We start from the raw sequence: 11,824 nt of genomic DNA, 5'->3' as shown, positions 1-11,824 counted from the left end.
GCAAATCTGACGATGTTTTTGTATGAAGGTATATTTATGCAGAAATCTCGAAAGGGTTCACAAACTTTCAAGCACCACCATGCACGGTACCGTAATATGGCGGCCAGATCGCTTCCCTCATCTCTCCAGTTAGGAATATTTACGTAGGGACTAGTGGGCGTGTCTTGGAGCTACTACAGTATTTATTCTGCGGCATCAACATCATCACGAGTATAAGCTATGAGATGCTGCTGAGTGTGCGCGCGCGAGGCTCGGGATCAGAACGGAAACGCTTCCTCAGCGGGCACGAGGGAGATTTTAACATCTTCCGGGAAGCGCGCGAGGAAGAAGCGTTAAAGAGTCTTGGGTTAGTTCAGGCGCTAAATTCAAAAGTATTGGGAGTCCGCTCACGCGCTGCGACCGTTGGATGCTGACATTGCGAACGTCCTTTCTTAGTCAGGAAGGAGAGAGAGAGAGAGGGAGGAAGGAAAGAAGGAAACCCCTTGTTTCTGTCTTTCCCGGTATCCAGCTGTCCGTTTTGAGCCTTCTGTTAAGGAATGAAAGGTTAGCACGAGCACTTTTATTTTCCTCTCAGAATGTTAGCCGCTGCTAAGTGACGAAGCTAAACTTCTTCAGTCCTTTGTTGGTTTACATACTTGTAAAGGGCGTGTTAGCATAGCATCCTGATTAGCCCTGTGCAGTGTTGAGTATCGGGAAACGAGGAAGTCACCTCAGACCGCTCACGCCACTCAGCCAGCCGGAGGTGATTTGGTTCGAAACTACCGGTATGCTGCCTTGTATGTTTTCCTGAAGCTCGTGTCAGATCGGAAACGCGCTCCGTCATGGCATCACCAGCCAACCGGACTGTCAGGATGAATGTAATGGTGGTGATGGTGATAATGGTGATGGTCTCGGTGCTCGCGAGTTCCCCGCAGAAATCCCCCGTGAAATCGGGCCTCGATACAACAACCTCCGGACACGGAGGAGCTTCTCAGGGTAATTTCACCAAGAAGGCTTTCCCCGTGTTGGATTTCGATTTCGAGCACGTCCAAACGCCTTTCGTCATATTCCTGTGGATCCTGCTGGCTTCCCTGATGAAACTAGGTAAGTGGGGGATTTTTATTTTATTTTTGGTACAAATCAGGACTCGATATTAACTTTTTTTTTTTTTAAACCCACTTGCCCTGGAGGGTTAATTTCCACTTGCTGCCTATTTTGTGAGTACTGCTTTTTAGGAAAACCCTAGAATAGTTGTGAAATGCTTTTTTTATATATATATATATATATATATATATATATATATATAATAAAATGTGTGTGTGTGTATGTATGTATGGTGGTGTAGTGGTTAGCGCTGTTGCCTCACAGCAAGAAGGTCCGGGTTCGAGCCCCATGGCCGGCAAGGGCCTTTCTGTGCGGAGTTTGCATGTTCTCCCCGTGTCTGCGTGGGTTTCCTCCGGGTGCTCCGGTTTCCCCCACAGTCCAAAGACATGCAGGTTAGGTTAACTGGTGACTCTAAATTGAGCGTAGGTGTGAATGTGAGTGTGAATGGTTGTCTGTGTCTATGTGTCAGCCCTGTGATGATGACCTGGCAACTTGTCCAGGGATAGGCTCCAGCTCGCCTGTGACCCTGTAGAACAGGATAAAGCGGCTAGAGATAATGAGATGAGATGCTCGACATACAGCACAGAAGAAATTTCAGTCCTCTCTAACCCACGGTGCAAACAGGCAATGCAATAAAAAAAAAAATCTCATCTCATTATCTGTAGCCGCTTTATCCTGTCCTACAGGGTCACAGGCGAGCTGGAGCCTATCCCTGGACAAGTTGCCAGGTCATCATCACAGGGCTGACACATAGACACAGACAACCATTCACACTCACATTCACACCTACGCTCAATTTAGAGTCACCAGTTAACCTAACCTGCATGTCTTTGGACTGTGGGGGAAACCGGAGCACCCGGAGGAAACCCACGCGGACACGGGGAGAACATGCAAACTCCACACAGAAAGGCCCTCGCCGGCCACGGGGCTCGAACCCAGGACCTTCTTGCCGTGAGGCGACAGCGCTAACCACTACACCGCTGTGCCGCCCTATGTCGAGCATGTATAGCATATTTGACAAAGTTGACTTGACTTATTAACAAATACATCACAGCCCTAATAGGCTGAATCTTATTACATAGGGCCAAGTTACTCAATTCTGATTGGTCAATCAAGGAGGGCTTTTTTTTTTTTTCCCCCCTTAATACAGGGCTGTATTTCTGAAACGCTATTAACTAGTTCGTTGCTTGGTTATGGTTACAAAAATTAGCAAATTAGGAGTTGGGTGCCTCGCTCAAGGTTGTCCCCTATTAACCTAACCGCATGTCTTTGAACTGTGGGGGAAACCGTAGACACGGGGAGAACATGCAAACTCCACACAAAGGCCCTTGCCGGCCGCTGCGTTCGAACCCAGAACCTTCTTGTTGTGACATGACCGTGCTAACCACTTACACCACCGTGCTGCCCCAATGCCACGCTTCGCTATATTTGACGAAGAAATGATAAACCCGTTGAAAGCTGCAAGTACGAATTTTTGGCGGTCCGTTTTTAAGAAATGGGCCACAGAAAGACAAATGACTCTCTTTAGTGGCATATGAATGCTGTGAGGTTAGACAAGGTGCTATCGCGATTTTATGCAGAAGTGAGGAAAGAAAATGGGGGGGGACTATGAACCAGACTCTCTTAAAGTGCATATCCTGGACCAAATTTTTATTTTTTTTTAAATATGAAAGAATGTCCCTTTACGCACTCATCCAGAAGGGTAATTTTGCACAAGGCCATCTGTCTACAGCAAAAAAAACCCAAAACGCGTCTGGAAAAATCCCAAGGGAGTCTGGAGCCAGATTCGTGACGTCACCTGCGGAAGCGCCAGCAGGCTGCGCGAGCTTGCACTGTTTAGTGCACAGCCTGTGTAGACCAAGTTTAGCAGCGAGTGATTTTTGCATTGAAATATGGAATTGTCACCTGAGCGCAATGTTACTTCACCTTTGGTTGAAGAATGTAATGTTGCTACACCCTCCTACGATACATCTGTTAACCATTTTAATAATTACGCGATAACGTTGATGAAATTTGCAGAAAACCACCAGGTTGTTTTCTCATAAACAAACCAGCGCTGACGTAGGATTCAGAGCGAGGCGTCCTGCACGTGACGTCACGAAAATCAATGTTTCTAGGGAAATCCAAATGCCAAGTTTTTTCAGAGGCGGACCAATTTGCCTCAAATGGCTTGATTTTCAACTGAATTTTTCTGGTATTGCACAAGATTTAAAAAAAAAATTGTGCAAAATGTGACAGATATTTGACCAAAGTTTAATAAAAAATAGGAGAATTACATTGATCTTGCTCCTGAATTTACCCGTGATGTGCACTTTAAAATAATGCAGGCAGCATTGGATCGGCATCTGAGACGAGAAATATCCGGGGTCAATCCTGAAAGATGTTACTTTCAAGAATCACAAAGTCCTCGAGGGAAAAGCGAGAGATTTGCGAAAATAAGGAATGGGTAAAAAGCCAAACAAGTCCCAAAGCCTGACGAAACAAGAAGATATTCTGTGGAAATGCGGTCAACTTGGAGGGCATAATCCACGTTCACTGTCCAATACAGTGTGGTTTTTGCTGACAACATTTTGGCTTAAGAAGAAGGCAAGAACATCATGACATAATAGTTGAACGTTTTAAAGTTCAACAAGATGACAACGGAATTGAATACATCACGTCTGCCGAGGGACTCACTAAGACACTACAGGGTGGTCTTCGTGTAAAAACAAGACAAGTTACACCAAAAATGTTTGCTACTGACGACGAAAATCGATGCCCAGTGAAATTGTTCAAGAAGTACCTCGAGAAATGCCCTAAAGAAATGGCTAACCAAGGTCCCTTTTACCTATCCACGATTGACAAACCCACATCTAGTACATGGTACAAGAACACACCAGTGGGCAAAAATACAATCAACGGTATTATGAAAAGAATGAAAGAAAACTCACCATTAGTTGACCTGTGTCCTGACAAGAAATTAACTAACCATAGTGCTAGGAAAAACCGTCGTCAAGAAACTAAAGTAGCGGAGTACTGAAATGTGAAATAAAAAACATCACATGTCACACCACAGAACAAGGTTTTGATGACTATGACTCCGGTGACGAGAAAGAACAGCAGGCCATTTCAAATATTCTCGATCTCTCGAGGACTTCTCCAAGAAGAGCTCTGTCAAATCTTCAGCCGACCGTGTTTACAGCTACAACGCTAGTACCCAACATCGTGTACAACTTCAACAGCAGTGTGATCTTCAATGCCACTGGGAATAACTCAACTCAGTCTGCAGTTTGTCAACAGTCAAGCAAGCCAAAGAACTACAAGAGACTTGTACCCCTTTTCCACCAAATCAGTTCCAGGGCTGGTTCGGGGCCAGTGCTGGTTCATAACTCGTTCAACTTGCGAACCAGCTGAGAACCAGTTTGCTTTTCCATAGCTCGGGGTGCTAAGGGGAGCCATGCCATTACGTTACTGTATACGTCAGTTACGTCGTTGCGTTTGCATGAACCTTGGCGCGAATATCGAAGCAACAGCAACATGGAGGATAAGAAGAAGCAGCAGCAACAACAATAATGGATGACTGCTGCTTTACTGCATCCATGATCTCGTTGCTTATTTAAAAATGGTGCCCTCTCGCGGTCTTGCTATTGTTGTTGGTCTTAACAACTCCGCCCCCCAGCTGACATAAGCAGTTCTTTCCTCTAGCCCAGCAAAGAGCTGGTGCTACCCTGGAACCGTTTTTTTTTTTTTTTTTTTTTTTTTCCCTGGCTCAGAGCCAGTTCTTTGTCAGTGGAAACAGAAAACCCGGTTCCAAACTAAGCACTGGCCCCGAACCAGCCCTGGAACTGATTTGGTGGAAAAGGGGTATTAGAGTCTTATGCTGCTTTTCCACTATCAACGCGGCTGAGTTGGGCTGAGCCGTGCCGTGCTGAGTTGGGCTGAGTCGAGCTGAGTGGGGCTGTTGGAGTTGCATTTTGACTACAACCGCGCTGAACCGTGCTGGCTGGAAGTGGGTGGACACATTGGGTGGAGTTAGCGAAAGTGGGTGGACGTCACGTGATGTCGTTAGGCGGCGCAAACAGTGACATCAGTGATCTTTTAAGCGGTAGTCTCACGACCCGGATAGTAAACAATAAACATGGAGGACATGGAGTTGTTAGTGTTGCTGGTCTTGGTGCTGTGGCTTGTTGTCACCGACAACGCCAACAGATACTGGCAAGAGCGTATAGATGAGGCGAGGCGCATAAGGCTTCAGAAATTCTCGTAATTCTTCTTCTTCCGGGTTTACGGTGTTTACAGATCCCAGCGTGCTCGCGGGGCGTGTGTGGGCATGTGAGGACACTCCTCCTCACCAATCAGTGCACAGGGGAGTGTCTGCTCACGCCCCTAGCCCCACTTGGCTCGGTTTGGCTCGCTTCAGCCCTACCCCAAAACCGTGCGAGTTTTGGGTGTTAAGCAGGGCTGAAGCGAGCTGAGTCGTGCTGCTCTGAGGTAGTCGAAACGCGAGCCGTGTCGGGCTGAAGTGAGCCGAAAAAGGGTAGTGCAAAAGGGCCATTAGACTCCGATCCTGAGTAGGAAAATAACTCTCTTCTGTGTGATTAATCCGTTTTGAAGTCCGAATGTTTTCAGTTGAAAGCTTACGAGTTCAATAGTTTTGATAATTTTCCAGCCAGTTAAATTTATAACGATGAATGGTATTTGTAATTCCTTTTAGATCAAGGAGAGTTTTTTTTTTTTTTTTTTTTTTTTTCCTTTCTTGCATTTAGCAATCAGCTTTTGTAAAGAAGTTCCAATAAAATTTTGTAAACCACTTTCAAAATCCTCATGTCGTGTCCCCATGTGATGATGAAAGACACTTTAGAAACTGATTCAAGCGTGCAAGATTGGTTCAGTTATAATACATGGGGCCAAATTACTCAGTTCTGATTGGTCAATCAAGTAGGGCTTTTTTTCCTGAACACGGGGCTGTATTTCTGAAATGCTATTGGCTAGTTGGTTGGAATGGGTAAAAAGCCAAACAAGTCCAAAAGCCTGACGAAACAAGAAGATATTCTGTGGAAATGCGGTCCTCGTGTCGTGTCAGAATTGAGTAATTTGGCCCCATGTATTATAAATAAGTAATCGTATGGTTCCTCGTAAAATTAAGGATCAATTTCACTCGTTGTTTCAAAGCTTTGAAATTGCAATTTTCAAAACTTCGAAATCACTTGTGAAATTGATCCTTAATTTTTCCTCGGCGGGGCGGCACGGTGGTGTAGTGGTTAGCACCCCGTGGGCGGCAAGGGCCTTTCTGTGTGGAGTTTGCATGTTCTCCCCGTGTTCGCGTGGGTTTCCTCCGGGTGCTCCGGTTTCCCCCACAGTCCAAAGACATGCAGGTTAGGTTAACTGGTGACTCTAAATTGACCGTAGGTGTGAATGTGAGTGTGAATGGTTGTCTGTGTCTATGTGTCAGCCCTGTGATGACCTGGCGACTTGTCCAGGGTGTACCCCGCCTTTCGCCCGTAGTCAGCTGGGATAGGCTCCAGCTTGCCTGCGACCCTGTAGAAGGATAAAGCGGCTAGAGATAATGAGATGAGATTTTTCCTCGGCCCCATACGATTACCTATACTAATGGTAAATAAATACTAATTATATATACAAATATTTAATAAAATTTTCATGATCAATTCAGTTAGACTCATGGCATGAAGATATTGAGTTTTTCAAACGATTTGTGTTGAATTTAGGTATAATGTACTTGTGCTTATGTCTGATACTGTATTTAGACTCGTGGTGGGGGGGCGATAGACCATAAAGTTTATGCTGTCTATCATTTGTTATGGAATTAAATGTTGACTTGCAAATGTCTTTATGATGTTCTTCTAAACATTCCATGTTAAGCTCTTGCAATGCCCCTTCGTACTCTTGTTTAGGACAAATTATCAATACCACACATTTCTATATTCATTTGATTTCCTCAATCAAGTATTTGGGTAACGAAGAATGAAAGACTGGCACAGCATAGTCCAGTACAGATCTAATGCACGATGTATAGAAGGTCTTGAGTTCGTTGACTGGTACTTTTGGCCCTCTTCAGTTGTATCAGGAAATAAATCCTTTTCAATGCTCGTTTGATGGTTTCGTTAACATGTTCATTCCATGAGAGATCGCTACTAATTGTTATACCCAGAAGCTTTGCACTTTTGACCACTTCAAGAGGCTTGTCGTTGACTATATAGATAGTTTTCACATGACGTCACAGAGTCGGGGATTCCCTGGTGGCGGCCATCTTGGAGGGCTAGCTTACCGTACGGGTCACTGAGCACACATTGTAGCGCGCGAGTTACATTCATTTATATATTATTTACATTTATAGTTACATTACTACTATTTAAAGCTAGCAATGGTGCACACCTGTTGTATTCACGGCTGTCGTAATAGGTCAGATGATGAAGTCAAGCGGAGCTTTTATGGAATTCCCACTGTACGGGAGCACGAAGGCAAGCAAACAAACTCGGCATCTCATCTCATTTATCTCTAGCTGCTTTATCCTTCTACAGGGTCGCAGGCAAGCTGGAGCCTATCCCAGCTGACTACGGGCGAAAGGCGGGGTACACCCTGGACAAGTCGCCAGGTCATCACAGGGCTGACACATAGACACAGACAACCATTCACACTCGCATTCACACCTACGGTCAATTTAGAGTCGCCAGTTAACCTAACTGCATGTCTTTGGACTGTGGGGGAAACCGGAGCACCCGGAGGAAACCCACGCGGACACAGGGAGAACATGCAAACTCCACACAGAAAGGCCCTCGCCGGCCACGGGGCTCGAACCCAGGACCTTCTTGCTGTGAGGCGACAGCGCTAACCACTACACCACCATGCCGCCCCAAACTCGGCATACAAAGGAGAAATCTATGGCTTGCGAGAATCAACCGCAAGGATTATCAGCCTTCCAAACACAGCAAAGTCTGCTCCGATAAACAATAAACAATCGTGTTTAAGTTTGTTTTTGGAAACCAAAACATCATGTGAACAATCTCTGGAGAATGCCTAACTGGAACCGCTGAGTGTACGTTTACATTGTAATGTACACTTAATATCGCTCGTTTGTCACGTTTCTATTTGACACTTGTCACTTCACTCACGCAAGGGTCATTTTTGAAAAACATTTTAGGTCTATTCTGTATGATTTCATTTGTGTTTGGGATGCAAACAGCGCGCCTTTTGGTGGATGCCGCCTGAATCGCGCAGATCCGGGTTTTTTTTGGGGGGGGGGGTGTTGGGAGTGTCTGATTGTAATTTCAAAGTAAATTCTGTATTAAAATTACTAAATAAGCCACCTGAGCCATGATGCCCCCATAAAACAGAAATCTATTACGAAGTTTATATGAAGAAAACAGGGGGCCAAGACACTTGAACAGTATTGTGTTTGAGAAGAATTGTATATCGTGGGGTGGTTTTTTTTTTTTTAATTTTTATTTATTTATTTATTTTTTTTAAATATCCACATCTAGGTTTAAAATGCTGTCATGACAGACAGGATAAGGTTTGAGTTTAAAATGATTGTGTAGGTTGTGGGTGTTTTTTATTTATTTATTATACAGACCTGGCAACCTGTAACTGAATCAGTGCAGCCGGTCTGTCATGATGTAACACAGGGTTGGTTTTTTTTTTTTTAATTATTCCCAGCCCCTAATTTTAACCAGTGGTTCGAAGTCGTATGGAATAATCTCAATCACTGATGAAGCTGGCAAATCTCGAAGTTAATCTAAATCGGTATGATCTGGCGATCTGGCTGCTGTGTAAAGTTTTCAAAATGATGGTACCGACACTTCATGCTTCGAGTCTCGTGAAGATTGTGCAGATAAGCGACACCTGCCGTGGACCATACAAACTACAGTCAACATGGCTAAAAAACGAAATGGCCGATAAGTGTAATATAATATGGCAATACGAGTCGCACTATAAGGTTAATAAAACCGAAAATGTAATTGAAGACGTTAATTAAGAAATAAAGCAAGCTGAAAAATGACTTCTCCCTTTAGTACTCCTCCTTGGAATATTTTTATTTTATTTTTTATTTTTTTAGATATTTTTTTGGGCTTTTTGCACCTTTATTGGATAGGACAGTGTAGAGACAGGAAATGAGCGGGAGAGAGAGACGGGAAGGGATCGGGAAATGACCTCGGGCCGGAATCGAACCCGGGTCGCCCGCATTCATGGTATGGCGCCTTAACCACCTGAGCCACGACGCCCCCTGAATATTTTTATTTTTAATTTTATTTTTTTAAATTAAGAAACTGGAAAGTGTCCTTTCTTTTAAGCATGTTAGTGATGGGGTTTAAACTTTTGGCAGTAGGTATGTTTTTGCATTCTTTCAGTCCTCCCCAGCCTGTACGGGCTTAGGACCAGCACGAAGTATGCACGCTAGTGCATACTCGCTTCTGCAGACCTCAGTGGCTGGGTTTTTACCCTGACCTGCATGTGTTTTTGGACTGTGGGGGAAGCCAGAGCACCCAGAGGAAACCCACACAGACATGGGGAGAACATGCAAACTCCACACAGAAAGGCCCCCATCGGCCATGTGGTTCAAACTTGTAACCACCTTGCTGTGAGGTGACGGTGCTCGCCACTACACCACCATGCCACCTGCAGTAAATTGAAATTGTTCTCGTAGTTAGTGTGCTTGTGGGTGGGTTTTTAAATAAAAAAAATTTTTTTTTTTTTTTATTATAAAAGACTTTCCTGTGCTAATAAACTTCACAAAGCACCATAACTGACAGTGTTTACAATTGACTCCTTCCATAAATGTTAATGTTGCCTAAAAACATGAAATCAATTATAGATTTTACTTTGTTAAATGACTTTAAAAAAAAAAAAAAAAAAAAAGCATCATTTAACGGGTGGCACGGTGGTGTAGTGGTTAGCGCTGTCGCCTCACAGCAAGAAGGTCCTGGGTTCGAGCCCCGGGGCCGGCGAGGGCCTTTCTGTGTGGAGTTTGCATGTTCTCCCCGTGTCCGCTTGGGTTTCCTCCAGGTGCTCCGGTTTCCCCCACAGTCCAAAGACATGCAGGTTAGGTTAACTGGTGACTCTAAATTGACCGTAGGTGTGAATGTGAGTGTGAATGGTTGTCTGTGTCTATGTGTCAGCCCTGTGATGACCTGGCGACTTGTCCAGGGTGTAGCCCGCCTTTCGCCTGTAGTCAGCTGGGATAGGCTCCAGCTTGCTTGCGACCCTGTAGAAGGATAAAGCGGCTAGAGATGATGAGAGATGAGCATCATTTAACAAAGTAAAATCTATAATTGATTTGATGCTTTTAGGCGACATTAACATTTATGGAAGGACTCTTGGATTATGTGGTGCACAAGTCCAGATGTATTTGCTGTTACTCCTGTACTCTGAGCAAATCTGTAGATTCATGCAGGCTGTGGTATAAAGTTATTATTCATAACGGGTTTTCTTTACGGCGTCCGTGGTAGAATTATAATGCAGGCCGTTATTCCAAAAGACACTTTACACTGCAGGACTTAATTTGTTTCCTGCTGCTTCTTATCCGCCAGTGAACACTGATCTGTAACAGCAGCTCTGACCAACATTTCAGTTCTAGGGTAAATCGTAGGGTTCTATTCATGCGCTTGTTTTGAGTAGTACCAACGTGTTCACAGGGACTTGAGTACTAAATGGGGTGATTTTTATTTATTTTATTTATTTGTGTGTCTTGAATCACACACAACTCAGTTTTTTGTAAGCAGACAGATTTATTTTTATGGAATGAGTCTCCGGTGTCAGCACTTTTTTAAATGTTTTCAGGATGGAGAATGAAGTGGTGTTCAGTAAGATGACATGCAAAAGCGTGACGGGGGGGGGTTATTTTTTTATTTTTCTGAGAGAGAGGAAAAACAAGAAGCTGGTGAGGGAACAAGGTTTGTCCCCTAAACAGCAGGAAGGAAGTCATCTTGAAGGCATTCTACAACATTACTGTATAAAAGGGAAGGTGTCGTTTATTTGTATAATAATTTAAAGCGTTCAAATTTGATGATATTCAAAATGCAGTGTTCTGTTAGACTTGTACAAAAAGGTCTTGTCTTGTATCGTGTCAGCTGTTTATGAGCGACTTGTGCACTCAGGATCGGGTTATAAAATGACCTTTACAGAGGAAGTAAACATAACCGACACATTCATTAAGACGGCATAATATCACGACAAAGCAAATTAGAACGTCTGTCTGTGGTTTGGACGAGCGTGTGTCTTATTGCTTTTGGGTAACTAAAATGGGGAATTTCCACGAACTCCAGACTGTGTGTGTGTGTGTGGGGTATGTAGCGGTATGTTAAAGCAGATACGCAGAGCCTTTATTTTTAAATAAATTTCTGAGTGGATAGTATCTTCATCCTTGACTCTTGTATGCTGCATAAATGGGGAATATAAAAAAAAAAAAAACCGAGAGTTAAACTGGAATGCAAAGTTGGCATTCGGCTGCCCCGCTGAGCCAGCCAGCCCTGAGTGTGTGACGTCACAGCGGTAAGTGGTTTTAAGGCCGAGGCCTTTGACAGCTATAGACCAAAGTCATATAAATGAATTTCTGGTGAAAGTAAGAAATACCGTTACCGACTTGCTCAACTAAAGACTGATTTGACTTCATTGATTGTGGGTTGACTCTCATTGAAACAGGATAGGTGTTATAACTTGTGCAACACGCATGCATTTTCACTGATAAAACATAAAAGGCTAATTAAATAATCCGATGAACTGAGACAATCACATTTTGAAGCAAATT

The 11,824-nt window shown here is 43.9% G+C and overlaps 1 protein-coding gene across 1 annotated transcript in view; it reads left to right on the top strand.

Moving 5' to 3' along the window:
* Positions 1–202: 202 nt before the first annotated feature.
* Positions 203–11,824, top strand: part of slc9a1a (solute carrier family 9 member A1a) — a 137,764-nt gene continuing 126,142 nt past the window's right edge. Inside the window, exon 1 of the mRNA XM_060900323.1 lies at positions 203–1,083. Coding sequence (XP_060756306.1) covers positions 822–1,083 — 262 coding nt within the window. The 5' untranslated portion in view covers positions 203–821. The remainder of the gene's footprint in view (positions 1,084–11,824) is intronic.

The sequence above is a fragment of the Neoarius graeffei genome, chromosome 19, assembly GCF_027579695.1.
Source record: "Neoarius graeffei isolate fNeoGra1 chromosome 19, fNeoGra1.pri, whole genome shotgun sequence".
Lineage (NCBI taxonomy): Eukaryota > Metazoa > Chordata > Actinopteri > Siluriformes > Ariidae > Neoarius > Neoarius graeffei.
The sequence above is the reverse complement of the archived record's forward strand: the minus strand, read 5'-3'. Positions and strand labels throughout refer to the sequence as shown.